Below are 18,458 nucleotides of genomic sequence, written 5' to 3'. Positions count from 1 at the left end.
TAATGCCAACTTTATTGGGTCCTATTATCTATTAAAGTATCATGTATAATCATCTCTCTTTCACAGTAAAAGAATTTCCATACCTAGCAGATGTTTCTGACCTCTTCCCAGGATTGTTTCTGGAAAGAGCTATTTCATAACTGAGGCAGAACTCTTGACAATATATAAGGCAGAACTCATCTGGGCTGGGTGGACACTAGAAAGACTTTTTCCTCCATCTGACTGCCTCTGTCCACTTCAGCAGCATGAGAGCAACAGCCTTTGTCCTGTTCTCAGCTCTGGCACTTACAACCATCTTCAGTGAGTATCTCCCTCATAACTCTGCCCCTGCCTGGATACTCATGGGCTCACGTCATCTTCTGCCCACATAATTCTGGAATATAAACATTACATATAATATGGGAAGACTTTTTAAATCTCTTTATTGGAATATAATTGCTTTACACTATTGTGCTAGTTTTTGCTGTACGACAAGGTGAATCAGCTGTATTTTTATATATATCCCCATATCCCCTCCCTCCTGCAACTTCCTCCCAACCTCCCTATGACAGCCCTCTAAGTCATCACCCATCATCGAGTTGATCTCCCTGTGTTATGCAGCAGCTTCTCACTAGATATGTTTTACATTTCGCAATGTATATATGTCAATGTTACTCTCTCACTTCATCCCAGCTTCCCCTTCGCCCCCCCCCCCCACCATGTCTTCAAGTCTGTTCTCTACATCTGCATCTTTATTCTTGCCCTGTCACTGGGTTCATCAGTACCATTTTTTTAGATTCCATATATATGAGTTAGCATATGGTATTTGTTTTTCTCGTTCTGGCTTACTTCACTTTCTATGACAGACTCTAGGTCCATCCACCTCACTACAAATAACTCAATTTCATTCCTTTTTATGGCTGAGTAATAGTCCATTGTATATATGTGCTACATCTTCTTTATCCATTCATCTGTTGATGGGCATTTAGGTTGCTTCCATGCCCTGGCTATTGTACATAGTGCTGCAATGAACATTGTGGTACAAGTTTCTTTTTGGATTATGGTTTTCTCTGGGTATGTGCCCAGGAGTGGGATTACTGGCTCATATGGTACTTCTATTTTTAGTTTTTTAAGGAACCTCCATACTGTTTTCCATAGTGGCTGTACCAACTTACATTCCCACCAACAGTGCAGGATGGTTCACTTTTCTTCACACCCTCCCCAGCATTTACTGTTTCTAGATTTTTTGATGATGGCCATTCTGACCAGTGTGAGGTGATACTTCACTGTGGCTTTGACTTGCATTTCTCTAATGATTAGTGATGTTGAGCATCTTTTCATATGTTTGTTGGCCATCTGCATGCCTTCTTTGGAGAAATGTCTATTAGGTCTTCTCCCCATTTGCACATTGAGTTATTTGCTTTTTTGATATTTAGCTGCATGAGGTACTTGTATATTTTAGAGATTAATCCTTTGTTAGTTGCTTTGTTGGCAAATATTTTCTCCCATTCTGAGGGTTGTCTTCTGGTCTTGTTCACTGTGCAAGAGCTTTTAAGTTTCATTAGCTCCCAGTTCTTTATTTTTTATTTTATTTCCATTATTCTAGGAGGTGGGTCACAAAAGATCTTGCTTTGATTTATGTCATAGAGTGTTCTGCCTATGTTTTCCTCTAAGTGTTTTATAGTGTCTGGCCTTACATTTTGGTCTTTAATCCATTTTGAGTTTATTTTTGTGTATGGTATTAGGAAATACTGCAATTTCATTCTTTTACATGATGTAGCTGTCCAATTTTCCCAGCACCATTTATTGAAAAGTCTTTTTTCCTTTGTATATTCTTGCCTCCTTTGTCAAAGATAAGGTTCCCATATGTGCGTGGGTTTATCTCTGGGCTCTCTATTCTGTTCCATTGACCTATATTTCTGTTTTTGTGCCAATACCATACTGTCTTGATCACAGTAGCATTGTGGTATAGTTTGAAGTCAGAGAGCCTGATTCCTCCAGCTCTGTCTTTCCTTCTCAAGATTGCTTTGGCTATTTGGGGTCTTTTGCATTTCCGTGCAAATCGTTAAGATTTCTTGTTCTAGTTCTGTGAAAAATGCCATTGGTATTTGACAGGGATTGTGCTGAATCTGTAAATTGCTTTGGGTAGTACAGTCATTTTCACTATGTTGATTCTTTCAATCCACAAACATGGTATGTCCATCTGTTTCTTTGATTTCTTTCATCAGTGTCTTATAGTTTTCTGCACACAGGCTTTTGCCTCTTTAGGCAGGTTTATTCCTAGGTATTTTATTCTTTTTGTTGCAGTGGTAAATGGGAGTGTACCTTAATTTCTCTTTCTGCTTTTTCATTGTTAATGTATAGGAATGCAAGAGATTCCTGTGTGTTAATTTTGTATCCTGCTACTTTACTAAATTCATTGATTAGAGCTAGCAGTGGTAGCATCTTTAGGGTTTTCTATGTATAATATCATGCCATCTTCAAAGAGTGACAGTTTTACTTCTCTTCCAATTTGGATTCATTTCTTTTTCTTCTTTGATTGCTGTGGCTAAAACTTCCAAAACTATGCTGAATAATAGTAGTGAGAGTGGGCACCCTTGTCTTGTTCCTCTTCTTAGAGGGAATGCTTTCAGTTTTCACCATGTAGAACGATGTTGGCTTTTGGTTTTTCATATATGGCTTTTATTATGTTGAGGTAATTTCCTTCTATGCCCATTTTCTGGAGAGTTTTTATCATAAATGGATGTTGAATTTTGTTAAGAGCTTTTTCTGCATCTATTGAGATGATCATATGGTTTTTAATCCTTCAATTTGTTAATATGATGGATCACATTGATTGATTTGCATATATTGAAGATTCCTTGCATTTCAGGAATAAACCCCACTTGATCATGGTGTGTGATTTTTTTAATGTGCTGTTGGATTCTGTTTGCTAGTATTTTGTTGAGGATTTTTGCATCTATATTCATCAGGGATATTGGCCTGTAATTTTCTTCTTTTGTGCCATCCTTGCCTGGTTTTGGTATCAGGGTGATGGTGGCCTCATAGAATGAGTCTGGGAGTCTTCCTCCTTCTGCTATATTTTGGAAGAGTTTGAGAAGGGTAGATGTTAGCTCTTCTGTAAATGTTTGATAGAATTTGCCTGTGAAGCCACCTGGCCCTGGGCTTTTGTTTGTTGGGAGATTTTTAATCACAGTCTCAATTTCAGTACTTGTGATTGGTCTGTTCATATTTTCTATTTCTCCCTGGTTCAGTCTTGGAAGATTGTGCTTTTCTAAGAATTTATCCATTTCTTCCAGGTTATCCAATTTATTGGCATATAGTTGCTTGTAGTAGTCTCTCATGATCTTTTGTATTTCTGCAGTGTCCATTGTTACTTCTCCTTTTTCATTTCTAATTCTGTTGATATGCATCTTCTCTCTTTTTTCCCTGAGGAGTCTGGCTAATGGTTTATCAATTTTGTTTATCTTCTCAAAAAACCAGCTTTTAGTTTTACTGATCTTTGCTATTGTATCCTTCCTTTCTTTTTCATTTATTTCTGATCTGATCTTTATGATTTCTTTCCTTCTGCTCACTTTGGGGTTTCTTTGTTCTTTCTCCAATTGTTTTAGGTGTAAGTTTAGGTTGTTTATTCGAGATTTTTCTTGTTTCTTGAGGTAGGACTGTATTGCTATAAACTTCCCTCTTAGAGCTGCTTTTGCTGCATCCCATAGGTTTTGGGTTGTCATGTTTTCATTGTCATTTGTTCCTGGGTATTTTTTGATTTCCTCTTTGATTTCTTCAGTGATTTCTTGGTTGTTTAATAACATATTGTTTAGCCTACATGTGTTTGTATTTTTTAGTCTTTTTCCTGTAATTGATATCTAGTCTCTTGGCATTGTGGTCAGAGAAGATGCTTGACACAATTTCAATTTTTTTGAATTTGCCAAGGCTTGATTTGTGACCCAAGATGTGATCTATCCTGGAGAATGTTCCATGTGCACTTGAGAAGAAAGTGTATTCTGTAGTTTTTGGATGGAATGTCCTATAAATATCAATTAAGTCGAGATGGTCTAATGTGTCATTTAAAGCCTGTGTTTCTTTATTTTCTTTGTGGATGATCTGTCCATTGGTGTAAGTGGGGGTGTTAAAGTCTCCTACTATTATTGTGTTACTGTCAATGTCACCTTTTATGGAAGTTAGCATTTGCCTTATGTATTGAGGTGCTCCTATGTTGGGTGCACAGATATTTACAATTGTTATATCTTGTTCTTGGATTGATCCCTTGATCATTTTGTAGTGTCCTTCCTTGTCTCTTTTAATAGTCTTTACTTTAAAGTCTAATTTGTCTGATATGAGTTTTGCTACTCTGGCTTTCATTTGACTTCCATTTGCATGGAGTATCTTTTCCCATCCCCTTACTTTCCATCTGTATTTGTCCCTAGGTCTGAAGTGTGTCTCTTGTAGACAAGCATATATATGGGTCTTGTTTTTGTATCCATTCAGCCAGTCTGTGTCTTTTGGTGGGAGCATTTAATCCATTTACATTTAAGGTAATTATTGAGATGTATGTTCTTATTACCATTTTCATAATTGTTTTCTTTTTGTTTTTGTAGGTCTTTTCTTTCTCTTGTATTTCCTGCCTAGAGAAATTCCTTCAGCAAATCTGGTTTGGTGGTGCTGAATTCTCTTAACTTTTGCTTGTCTGTAAAGCTTTTGATTTCTCTGTTCAATCTGAATGAGATTTTTGCTGGGTAGAGTATTCTTGGCTATAAGTGTTTCTCTTTCAAGACTTTAAGTGTATCCTGCCATTCCCTTCTGGCCTGCAGAGTTTCTGTAGAAGGGTCAGCTGTTATCCTTATGGGTTTTCCCTTATATGTTATTTGTTGCTTTTCTCTTGCTGTTTTTAATATTTTTTCTTTGTGTTTAATTTTTGTTAGTTTGATTAATATGTGCCTCCATGTGTTTCTCCTTGGGTTTATTCTGTATGGGACTCTCTCCACTTCTTGGACTTGATTAACTATTTCCTTTCCCATGCTGGGGAAGTTTTCCACTATAACCTCTTCAAATATTTTCTCAGATCCTTTCTTTTTTTCTTCTTCTTCTGGGACACCTGTGATTCGAATGTTGGTGTGCTTAATGTTGTCACCAAGGTCTCTGAGACTGTCTTCCATTCTTTTTATTCTTTTTTCTTTTTCCTGGTCTGTGGCAGTTATTCCCAACATTCTATCTTCCAACTCACTCATTCTTCTGCCTCAGTTATTCTGCTGTTTACACCATCTAGAGTATTTTTAATTTCAGTTATTGTGTTGTTCATTACTGTTTGTTTTCTCTTTAGTTCTTCTAGGTCCGTATTAAATGTTTCTTGTATTTTCTCTATTTTGTTTTCGAGATTTTGGATCATCTTTACTATCATTACTCTGAATTCTTTTTCAGGTAATTTTCCTATTTCCTCTTCATTTATTTGCTCTTGTAGGTTTTTATCTGGCTTCTTTGCCTGCAAGGTGTTTCTCTGTTTTCTCATATTGTCTAATTTACAGTATTTGCTGTCTCCTTTCCCTATGCTTCTAGTGGTAATTCCTCTTATTTCTGTTCTCTGCCCCCTGTGGTAGGGTTAGTCCCATGTCTTGAGTAGGCTTCCTGATGGGAGGGTCTGGTGCCTGTTTTCTGGTGTGTCAATCTGAGTCTTTTCTCTCTAATGAGCAGGGCCATGTCAGGTGGTGTGTTTTAGGGTATCTGTAAGCTTAATATGGCTTTAGGTAGTCTGTGTGATGATGGGTGGGTTTGTGTTCCTATCTTGTTTGTAGTTTGGTATGAGGTATCCAGCTCTGGGAGTTTCAGGCAGTTGGGTGAAGCCAGGTCTTAGACTCTGATACAGGGCTCTGTGAGAGTTCTCTGCAGTTAATCTTCCCTGTAGCTGAGGACTCTCTAGTGGTCTTGTGTCCTGGACTCGTTGCTCCCTCCCCAGAGCCTCTGAGTTGACTTCTGGTCGAGGAATCCAGACTCCAGAGATTGCCTGTCCCAGTTATGTTGGGATCTTTGCAGTCCTTTCTGGTGTCCAAGGTCTTCTGCTAGTATTCAGCTGGTTTTCTGTGGGAATTATTGCATCTTTTGATGTATTCCTGATGCATCTGTGGAGACAGATGCATTCCACACCATCTTTTTCCTTCAGTAAGGGAAGATTTTTGCATTTTTTGGTCTCCACCAATAAATCACTAAATTATATCATCTCAGGGGCCGAATGAACATAAATAGTCAACTAAGTCCAAATTCTTATCCATATAAACATTTAGTGTAACTTCTTTGGGAAGTGTTCATCTAAACTATGCTTGGACTTAACATCACTGTTTATTGGGAACTCATTTCATCATAAAACAGTCCAATGCATTGTTTGGCAGCATGAACTATTATTATTCTTCCATTATTGAGTTGAAATCTACCTCCCTAGAATTTTCAACTGCTGGTCCAACTTCTGCCATCTAGGGTTGTTACATAACAGTAGACACTTCCAATATATAAAACTCATGCTTTTCAATATTTTCTAAGTTCTGATTATGAAGTAGGAAAGAACAGGACAAACTCATCATTATTATAGCAGCTGTTTCATCCTTTGGGCTATACTGTAATCCCTCTCCAAAAAAGAAAATAAAAAGTTCTGTGTGAAGAGCTTCAACCTTTAATATTATGTTCATACACACAGCTCTGAAGTGAATCTTTTATTTTTATGATAGGCTGAGAGCTGAAACAAATAAAAGATTATTTTTTCTAAAAAGATTAGGTTCTTCCAGAGTTAACTTTCTTTTGTCTTTAACTTACAGATGTAGAATGTGTCAAACATCATCAACAGGTCTGTATACCCATCTTGACATAAAAGTACTACTTTTGTTTAATTTTAAAGCCAGTATCAATAAAGAAATATTTGACACTATATATTAATAAATTTCTACATGTTTGAAGATTTATTTTTTAAGTTTCAAAAACTGTCTTATTTTAAAAACTATAGATGGGCCTTTCTAAAATGAAAGTGGTAAAACAAACTGGTTAGACACCTAGCATCAGAGTGAAAAGGTCCTGGGCTTAAATGCCAGCTCTTTGATTGTGTGGCCATGGGAAACAATATTTGCCTCATATTTCACAATACTGTGAAACTTAAAGCCATAATGTTTGAAAAGGGCTTAGCACTGTACCTGACACATAGTAAAGTTCAGTAAGGACAAGTCATGACTCTTAAAATGTTTAAATAGGTCACACATATCTTTGTTCTCTATCTTAAAGAATGAAGATTTTAATTTAACCTTTTTTTCATTATTCATATTAAATAATGACTATTATTGAGAAAATCTAGGTGTGGTAGTAAAACCTTAACCTAGCTGTCAGGCAATTTGGGTTCTAGACAAGCTCTATTGCTTTTTAGTTGCATGACCCTGGGGGCCCAGGTAGTTCCTTCCACTTTGAGTCTTTTGTTTTCCCTGTTAAAGAAAATAAGAGATTAAGAATGTAAATTTTTGAGTCAGGACTGAGTTCAAGCTTTCCTTCATGATTTATTAGCTCTGTGAGAATGAAAAGGGCTGATGAATATTAAGCCTTAGTAGTTTCTTGATCAGATTGTGCATATGACATAAATCCTGGCACTGGGGTTTGAGCAGGCAAGGAGAAGAAGTGAAATCATGCTGGCATATACCCAACATGAGGCACTGCAGTTCCATTTTTCACTAGGCTCCACTAGTCTCTGAAGTCTCCTACCATCATGTCATGCTTGGTAATCTTTGTATTGGCAGCTCTCAGCTCAGCCCTAAAACTTAGAAGGATCATGAAGTATAGTAACTAAAGGAATGGATGAATAATTAATGGAACATATCAAAGGGTAGATGAATTCAACTTTAAGTTTGAGCATATTTCTGGTTATCCAAGTGGAGATATTCAACCATTAGAAAAATATAATGTCTGCAAATGAACTTATTTATGAAACAGAAACAGACCCAGAGGCATAGAGAATAGACTTGTGGTTGCCAAGGGGGATGGGGGATGGGGAAGGAATGGATTGAGAGTTTGGGATTATCAGATGCAAACTATTATATATAGAATGAATAAACAAGGTCCTATTGTATAGTACATGGAACTATAACTGAATCACATTGCTGTACACCAGAAACTAAACAACACTGTAAATCAACTATACTTCAATAAAAAATAAATTGAAAAGAAAAAGAAAAATATCATGTCTGAAACTCTGGGACAGAAGGAGCTGGAAATGTAGTTTTCTGTATAGAATTGGAGTTAGTGTAGACCTGGAAGTAAAGCCAAGGAGTAAAATTAATAGCTATCATTTATTCACTATTTTCCATGCCATGTACTGCTAAGCATTTCATACTTATCTTCTCAGTTACATATGTTTTACTTTAACCTTAAAATACAGTTATTATTATCTTCATTTTGCAGATAAAGAAAGTAAGGCTTAGAGAGGAAAAAAATTGTCCCAGGGTCATTTAGTCAGGGTTTGAATTTTGAGGTGTTTGTAATTATCATCATAATATATCTCATATTCACAGTCAGACAGAACTTTTTAAGTGAAAGAGAGAAGTAGTGGGACATGTAGAAAACTGAACCCACAGGAATGGGTGCACTTGTGAATATGCCATGTGTGTTGAGAACTGATGCATCAGCCAGTATGGTGGAAAAGATTCTATTATAAATAAATTATGATTCAGTTACCAGCTACCATAAAGGAGTTTATCACTCATAATTTTACATATGATATAAAAAATCTTAATCTTTAATATATCTCAAACTGGTTAGATGAGGACAGACAATTGGAATAAGAGACATATGTATTGGGAGCTTTCTGAACTTGCTTGGAAAATCCTAAGTCCTGAGAATAAAAATTTGGTTTAAGAAGTTCAAAGCTTTTTATATGTATTTCCAGATCGACTGTAGTAAATATAAAAAGTTACCACCAGAATAGACATATTGTTATAGCATATATGCACCAGTTTGTGGATCTGATGGCAAAAGTTACAGCAATGATGGCTACTTCTGTCATGAAGTTGTGTAAGTACTGAAATAGTTTTCTTTTCTATATTTAAAGGTTAATAATTATGTGTTACGACAAATGTACTTCAAGTACAAGTTCTTTACTGTATAAGGAATATGTGAATCATCTCACATTGACTCTGATAAATAGAATTCTCACAGTTTATAGGCTTTTGGGAGTCCCTAGTATTACTGTATCACTACATATTATGACAGTAAGAATAAATCAGAGAATAACAGAATCTCTAAGTTGGAAGGACACTTTAGGGTCATCCAGTTCAACTTTCACTTACTAATATATTGCTTAAACTCTTTCCATCAAAAATTTACCAATTTGGCTCACAGTCTATGCTTGGTTTATTTTCAGGGACAAGGAATATCCCTCCTCCCAGGTATGCCAGTCTGTATCTGCTAGGATGAGCTGTGTTTATTGTTCAGCTTCAACAACAAAGTTTGGATATATTAGAGCTCTTTAATGAATGGTACAAAAGAGGACACTATCTGAAAAACCTGAAGAACTTGTTCTATTTCCAAGTATGATTTCTCAACAAAATATATATTGGAGGTATAATAAAATTAAATTTAGAAAATCAAATAGCCAAAAGTAGTTTAAAGGTTGCAAAGTAATCATCAAAAAGATATATTAGTATCAGCTGAAAAAGCATGAAATGATGAGTAATATACTAGAGTGTATAGAAGCATATAGTTCCTTTTAAGTATTTTCTAAACAAATGACTAAAAACAAGCATCTAATATATATGGCATATTGTTCTGATTCTAGAAAAAAAATATGAACTCATTTAAAAACGCTTCTTATGTGTGTCTTCTTTAAATTAAAAAAATCCATTAAAATATGCTTTCAGGGACATAAACTGTGCTGTATTATGAGCTTCACCTTTATCTAATCAGCACGACTTGCTAAAATATCCCTAAATTGCAGTCACTCCTTTTAAAAACATCAATAAATGGAGAGACTTGGCTACATTTTGAGGGGTTCAGTAGTGAAGTCTGGATGCTAACGAAATGCCTATGGTCCCAGCATTTCTCTTTTGTTGCTATTCTATCTCCACAGGAAAACTAACAACAAACTTAAATTTGTACATTTTGGAGAATGTTGAATCTATCTTGTGATTACAACTCAAAAGAGACACATTTCTTCTCCCATATAATCTAAGCCATACTGACTAATCTTGTGAATATTATCTTGATTTGCTTGTAGAATAAAGAATGTGAAACAAATATATGTCTCTTTTTGTTTAGGAGTTGAATCGTCTAGATTTGTTTCACTTTTGGGTAATGTCTAATAGACAACCTTAGGACCACATCCTGGGGAAAAAGGGCCAATTAAGACCAGTAGTGGGAACCAGAAAAATCAAAGGACCTAAATTAAAGCTGATGCCTTTTCTTGCCCAGGCCAGGAAAACATCCCCTGTGCATAACTTAGTTCTGGTGTATTCCTGAAACATGCACAGATAAAGAGAGAGACTTCAAGCACAACAATCAGGAAATACTGTTTTGCTATATATCTCTTGTGTTTAAGACACTGAAAGGTGCCCTGGATTGAGAATGCTCTCCATTTCTTCCCAGAGAACATGTCTGTAAAACATGTCTAGTACACGTGGCCAGAAAAGTTGTGTAAGTTCCTGTGAATTAGTTGATGCCTCCCATGTTTTTCTTTCCTCAAAGTTTGATCTCAGGTCTAGGACCTGAAACTTATCTTATCTGACTAGTACATTATATATTCCCAAAAGCATATTATTATATGTTCCAAAGATCATATTATTTATTCCAAAGAACAGACAGTGTGCCTTGCAAAACTTTTTAATTTGTGCATCTATTCAATTAACACATATCTATTAATGCCTACTTTGTGTCTGTGTTAGACTTTGTAGCATACCACAGTGAATAGAATAGATTTGGTCTTGCCCTCTTGGAGCTTATATTCTGTGGAAAAATTATTTGCCATGCTTAGAACAGCATTTTGTATACAAGTTATATTATGCAAATATGTTTAGTAACACTGAATCAAAATTAAGCAACATTTCAATTAGATTATAGCAGAGTCACATTATACGATCATTTAATATCTAACTATGCGATCCCTGCAAAGAGGGAGAAAGAGAAATTAGAGTCGAGCCCCTTCGAGCCGTGTTCTGATCTCACAAATCTATTGGAAATTTAGGGACCAAGACTGTCCACCACAATGACTTATGCTAATTTCCAAAGAATTCAAGTAGGATAGTGTTTGTTGTGGTGGTTATTTTCTTCTGTTTTCACTCTTTCTCTCTCTCTTTTAAAAGCACTCCTCAAGGAAAACTCTAAAGAAATTGAAAATATTGACTTAGATGTCATTTATCTTTTTACCAAATATTGATTAAATACCCACACTTTGCTAGGTGCTAGAAATGCATCAGTGTTAAATGTTAGAAAAGCATCAATGAGCAAATATAAAAATTCATTCTTCCTTCATGAAGCTTTAAGATTACACAGGAATAATAATATTAGCAAGATAGCAATCAAACATGAGTGTGCGCGTGTGTGTGTGCGCGCGTGTGTGTCTGTGTGTATGGCTGAGACTGGCTAATCAGGGCAAGATCTCTGGTGCAGGGGTGGAGACGGGGGTAGAGTAGGGGGCAGCAGTCATGGTGTTAAGAAGTGAGAGGCATCATTCCAAGCAGAGAGGACAGTAAAACACTGGAACATTAGAAACTAACACTGATAATTGTTGGCCAGTTCGTATTTTTCAACCACTCTTCCTCCCAAGCCTCCTCTACCAGTCACCCCCCACAATCCATTTTCCAACTGCCTCCAAAGTGATATTTCTAAAACACTGATCTCATCTTGTGACCTCCCTGCAAAAACTGCTTTGGTGAGTTTCACCGCCGACACCTCCATGGGTACTGGCCATCTCACTCTCCTAGCTTATCCCTCTCCGCTCCACATCTTGATACAGACTGCTTACCACGCTCAGAACCTTGCATGCACTCTGCAATTTTGCACATGCTAGCCCCACTTCCTACACTTCTTTTTCCCACTTTACTGACACCAATTTCCACTCATTACAAAGATTCAGCCCTAGTGTTATCTTCTCTAAAAATCTCCTCCTATGTACTCAGTCCTCCTAAATTGGCATGTTTCATATTCTCACTAGCTTGAAAGATATCTGTCTCTTTTGCTATATCGTGAGCTCGCATCTGGCATGCTGCAGGTGTTCAATTAATGCTTTATAAATTAATTGAATTAAACTAAAATTAATTGAATTTGACATCTATCAACAAGTAAGGGAGCAAAGCATGGTGTCTTATCTCAGATAACCCTGAAATCAGATGTCAACTCCTGACCCAACTGAAATGTATAGCATCTGTTTGCATTCGGCACCAACCCAAGCTATGAATGTTCCTTCGAGTTCCTATAGAGAATCCACAGACACACAAGCAATAGATAGCAAAGACTGCTTTTCTAGAGACTGCCAGAGTTATAGAGATGGTGGTAACCTTGAACACCCACAGCCTAAAACTCCCCATTGCCTTCCTGTCCTCTACCGTCATCTCTTGCAATACCACCTTATTAGTCAATCCTTGTCATTTGTAACATGAAAAGAAAACTGCCATCAAATTTGAGAGATGCCCAAATAAAATAAAATAAAAAATTAAATGTTGATACATTGCCAAAACTTGTTCCCTACTCAAATTCTAAGAAATCTCACTCTGTTCCATTTCTAGTTAGTTCTTCCTCATATTTAAGCAAAGCAGGTATTACTACATCCAATAAACCAGTCCTTCTGGAACAGGTAACTCCTGTTTCTCTCAGAGAACAAAAGCTAAGCTGAAGCACCAACTTTGGAATTTTAATGAACAATAATAGTGTTCAATTATTGTGAACAACAATAATAGTACAGATCAAGGAAATGGAAGCCAGAGCAATAAAAACACACCTCAACAAAACATCCACATGGACACATCCTGAAAACTTTTCAGAATTTCTTAAGAAGAGAAACTTTGAGTCCATAGAAAATTAAGCTTTTTAAGAGTGCCTGCTAAAACCCTGGAAAAGAACTACTAGTGTTCCAAAAGATGCTTCTGGAGAGCTCTGGAAACTACTGGATCATTACCTAGGCACTTCTTTCATGGGATGTGAGGCATTTAACACTCAAAAATAGGCTCTGAGGTTAAAACAACTAAGGCCAGGCCCAGCCAAGTCCTTCATGACTCATCCAACGTCACCCGGTTTTGGGGTTTCACTCTCCCTGCTCCCAGTTCCTGAATCTCACTCATCATGCAGGAGAGCCCAGCCTGAGGGGACTCGAGGGAGGGTGGGGGGGAGTCGAGGGAGGGAGGTAATACGGGCATATGTGTATAAAAACAGATGATTGAACTTGGTGTACCCCCCCAAAAATAATAAATAAATAAATAAAATTAAAAAAAAAATGGTTCTCATGCTTGGTTAAAAAAAAAACAAAAAGAAAAACATATCTCAGGTCTTGAGCCCCAAGAACAGGGACTTTGGTCCTGTTCATCTTTGTGTCTAAAATGGATATTTCTCTATTTGTTTCTCCACTGCCTGAAAAATAGTAGGCACTACCTAACATCATATATGTAATTTTTAAACTGTCAGGAAAGAAAACACAATAACAAACTTAGGGTGAATATAATCAAGGCCATGTATTCAACGTCCTAATGGCATTAGGGGTCCCACACGAAATTCTGCAACACCAGAAAATAACAAAAGAAACCAATATTAGCAAAGGGCAGAGAACAGGAGAACTAAATTCCTCCATGGATGGAGAAACGTTTCTAGAGTCTGTGGTTGCATAACTGTCTTTGCTGGAGGAGAGGAAGACTGGTTGAATTAGGTGGGAGCTGGCAGCAGGAGTAGCAGTAAAGAATGGGAATTAGGGGCAAACTCAAAAGGTATAAGCCTCACCCAGAGACCTTTCTGGAAAATTAACTGAGTACATATCTGCCTGAGGGGCACTCTGCTTGGAGATCAGGACAAAATGGCTACCATCAGAAAAGTTAAGTTTGGTGTACAGTGAGGATCAGAAGATCTGATCCTGATTGCAGAACACCCCTGATTACAGAACCTTGAGCTATGTCTCCCACCTCATCTCTCCAGAGCATCCCAGAAGATCTATAAGATTCCATCTGGGAAAACATTAGGAGTTCTTGGAAGGGAAAGAAGGAAGAGGATTACTGGTTGGATAAAAGCAGTGTTGAGTGAGTTCCAGAAAGCAGGGTTCTTAAACTCATGGACAACAATCTGCAGAAGAAAACTTCAAAAAACCAACTAGAAGCAACATGCAGAGAAGATGAGGGGGGCCTTCTCAGGAAAGAAGACCACTGGTCCCCAGCAGAAGAATCTGGAAACAGCACTCCCAGGCAGATGCAGGGGTTGCTCTGCAGAGAACCCACCTTCAGGGTCGATGAGGAAGACAAAAAAGAAGACCCCTGGAAACAGAAATGGTGGCAGCACCAGCGAAGCACTTCAGCCATCTGGGAAGATAAGGGCCCAGGCAGACCCCACAGTTGAACGTGAGGAGGCATTTAAGAATAGAATGGAAGTTAAAGTGAGGATTCCAGAAGAATGAAAACCATGGCTTGTTGAGGACTAGGACTTAGTTACCAGGCAGAGGCAGCTGTTTCAACTCCCTGCTAAGATACCATTCTGGAATAGTATGCAAATTGTAAGAAATCACAGGGAAATGTTGATAATAAGGAGTATGCAGTTAATGAAGTTGTGGCAGGAATAAAAGAGTATTTCAATGTGATGTTGGGCACTCAGCTGCTCTACAAATTTGAGAGGCCCCAGGATGCTGGAACCCTCTTGGCTCACCTTGATGCACCAGTGTCCCGGTTTATGGGGCATCACACCTACTGAGATTATTTGTAAGAATTGGAGCAATGTTGGCACACACAACCCTTGATGAGAAGAGCCTTGCATTATCGTTGGGCTATTTCCATGATTTCCTAAAATATCTGGCAAAGAATGCTGCGTCTCTGTTTACTGACAGTGATTATAAAGTGGCTTCTGCCGAGTACCACTGCAAAGCCCTGTGAGGGTCTACTGACCACTCACTGTTAAGTCTGGTATCTGCAAACACTCTTTTTGTTCTTAGTCTTTTTCTTGTATAATTGATGTTCTTTAAAATTGTTAATGTATAACAGGGCTTATGTTTCAGTTTGTTTTCTGTTTTGTTCCAAACAGAAAATAAAAGGAATGCAAGCTCCTTTTCTCATTTCAAAGTTGCTACCAGTGTATGCAGTAATTAGACAAAGAAACATTCAGTAGAACGTTTTATTGCCTAGTTGACAACATTGCTTGAATGCTGGTGGTTCTATCACTTGGACATTACACAATTTTCTAATATGTGTTAATGCTACGTGAAAAAATGCCCTGATTCCTAGTGCCAAAGGTTCAACTTAATGTATATACCCTGAACACCCATGCATTTGTGTGTAGGTTTTTTTTTATGGTGCTTGAAATAAAACAGCCCATCCTCTCCAAGTCTATGTTGTTCCTTAGGCATTCTATCTTTGCTCAAATTGTTGGAGGATGGTGGTTTGTTTCATGGGTTTTGTATTTGTATTTGAGTCTAATGCATGTTCTAACATGATAGAGGCAGTACATTTTTTTAACCTGTTAATTTTGTTAATATATATGAATTATATAAATGTATTATTAAAGTAAACTGAAAAGTAATTGCACAGATAATTGAAAGAGGAGAAAACACATATAGCTTAAAATAATTGTAAATATTTTCAGCCAAAAGCATATATAGTTCGTCCCTCTGAATGTTCCCTCCCTCACTGCAGATACCAGAATCCGAGGATGCTGAAGTTCCTTACATAAAATGGTATAGTATTCGCATGGAAACTATGCACACCCTCCCTGATGCTTTCTTTTTTATTTATTTATTTATTTAAGAACTTTTACTGAGATACAATTGACATACAATAAACTGCATTATATTTAAAGTGTACAATTTGATTTTTTTTATTAGTAATGTATATATGGCAATCTCAATCTCTCAATTCATTCACCCCCCCAACCCCACCCCCTCCACTTTCCTCTCTTGGTGTCCATATGTTTGTTCTCTACATCTGTGTCTCTATTTCTGCCTTGCGAACCAGGTGATTTGTACCATTTTTCTATATTTCACATATGTGTTAATATACAATATTTTTCTCTTTCTGACTTACTTCACTCTGTATGACAGTCTCTAGGTCCATCCATGACACTACAAATGTCCCAATTTCGTCCCTTTTTACAGCTGAGTAATATTCCATTGTATATATGTACATCTTCTTTATCCATTCGGGCAATAAATTATTGTATAGCCACAGTTTTCTGGAGAAGTTGATATTTTAGGAATTGTATTTCAGATCTTAAATAAAATTTGTTTCTAGATTTCAAAGCAAGTAAAAAAAAGAATGGGAATTAGGGAAGGGGCATATAAAAGATTTATATGATTTTATATAAGATGAAAGATTTCAAAGATACAGCTTGTGCTACTTCTTACACTGTGTGATAGATACATGAGCACTTGTTTTCTGGTTGTTAATGTTGTTATTATTGTGTATTATTACATACACTTTTGCATGTATGATATATGACAAAAGAGAAAAAAGACAGAGGAAAAAGAGAAAAAAAGGAAGATCCTCTCAGGTATAAACTGGCTCTGAATTTGAGAAGATCTGCTAAGTGAAAAGCATGAATATGTTTACCTTTAAGGCATTCTTTCCTCTCCAGTATCTACAGGCCTCTTGACACTTTTTTCCTCAAGCATAAAGACCTGCTTCTGTCCAAAAATCGTCCTAAAAAGACTAGGAAACCAACCCAAAACAGAGGCCCACCTTATACAGAAAGTGATGCAAGCTGGAGTAGTGCATTATGTTACTCAATGGCCTGAATATATTTGATTTCTCTGTGAAAATTCCCACAAAAAGCAAAGCAAAGAATCAAGGGCATCTCGTGACAGAAACTGTTGGTGAAAAAAGGACCTCAAATACTGATCCAATGATTCAGAGGTTTCTGGGTATCACAGACCAGTTAAATTTCATTTTCATAATTATTTACTGCTAATCAACATAAAAAGTATAATATAAACCCAAGACAAAAAAAAATCACCCACAATCTTTAGGAAACTTCTGATCCTTTTGTCACTTGTCTGTATATAGCTAGAGCTTCCTATATTGGCAGTAATATCATAAATACGATCTTGTATTCCATTTTGCTTAATGTTATACCATAAGAATATTTTTGATTTTTGTTTCTTTTTTCTTTCCTAACTTCCTAAAATAACCAGTATAAACAGTAACCTTAAAAAAATGTAACTGGGAAAACTAATGTAGGGTTGCCAATTCTGTTCTGTAAAGACATTGATAAAATTATAATCCACTTTCATAATTATTTCATAACATGAAATATAACAATAGTTGTGATTTTGCACTATTTTTATTACTAAATGTTCCTTATTCTTTTCTCATTTTGCCTTGGAATGGCCAAAAGTCTCATCTGGACCAGGTACTAGCATTTAAGAACCACTCATGGTCCTCAAACAGCATTCGAAGGAACTCTTGGAGGTCCCTGGGGTTGCCTGAACAGCACAATACAGAAAAAGCAGGCCCAGCAAATTGGAATCCTCTACTCCCTCTTCAATTCAGATACATTTCTCTTTCATGTATGTATTTATTTGTTTAAAGTGAAGTATACTTGATTTACAATGTCGTGTTAGTTTCAGGTACGCAGCACAGTGATTCAGATATATATATATGTGTAGATATCTATATTTTTTCAGATTCTTTTCCCTTATAGGTCATTACAAAATATTGAGTATAGTTCCCTGTGCTATATAGTAGGTCCTTGCTGGTTATCTATTTTATATATAGTAGTGTGTATATGTCAATCCCAACCTCCTAATTTATCCCTCCCACCACCCTTCCCAGTGCTCTTTCATTTCTTTTTATATTAGGTTAGAGAAGTTTTTTGGTTTTGTCTTTTTCCTAAGAATATAAGTAGTAAGGAAAAAGCAGGAGTCAAGAATTCTGACCAAGGACTTAGCAGAAGACTATGTGTGGCTTCATTTTCTTCATAAGTATACCAGGGGGTATATGTGCAGAAGAGTAGGTGAAGTTGTGGCCAGCAAGCGGGTGGCAGAAGAGGCCAAGAAATCAGTCTCAGTTAAGAGTCTAAAACACTGTACTAGGGCCTAGTTTTCGGGGGGAACAGTGAAATAATAATAGATACTTAATCAGAATGCATATTTCTCTTGGAAAGAAATCTCATCTCCATGGAAAAGGGGTATACATTTCCCAATCTCTTCTTCATGATGATCTCTAGCTAGAGCAGACTTGAAGCCATACAACACTGGAGGCCAGTGATGGAGTTGTTCCATGACATGTATGACAATGTGTAATATCTTGAAGTCTAAGGTGCCAAGTGTAAAACATACCTTTGGAAGTTTGGCAGCA

General features: G+C 36.9%; 1 protein-coding gene and 1 pseudogene across 1 annotated transcript; both read left to right on the top strand.

Moving 5' to 3' along the window:
* Positions 1–245: 245 nt before the first annotated feature.
* Positions 246–10,106, top strand: SPINK9 (serine peptidase inhibitor Kazal type 9). The gene is given in 4 exon segments (XM_057718599.1): positions 246–300; positions 6,777–6,805; positions 8,882–9,006; positions 10,061–10,106. Coding segments are annotated over 4 exon segments (255 nt in total).
* A 4,104-nt stretch (positions 10,107–14,210) lies between these two features.
* LOC130851430 (mortality factor 4-like protein 2) lies at positions 14,211–15,044 on the top strand (annotated as a pseudogene).
* The last annotated feature ends 3,414 nt before the right edge of the window (positions 15,045–18,458 follow it).

The sequence above is a fragment of the Hippopotamus amphibius genome, chromosome 1 (assembly GCF_030028045.1).
Source record: "Hippopotamus amphibius kiboko isolate mHipAmp2 chromosome 1, mHipAmp2.hap2, whole genome shotgun sequence".
Classification (NCBI taxonomy): Eukaryota; Metazoa; Chordata; class Mammalia; order Artiodactyla; family Hippopotamidae; genus Hippopotamus; species Hippopotamus amphibius.
Note: the sequence above shows the minus strand (reverse complement) of the source record. Positions and strands in the feature narration are given on the sequence as shown.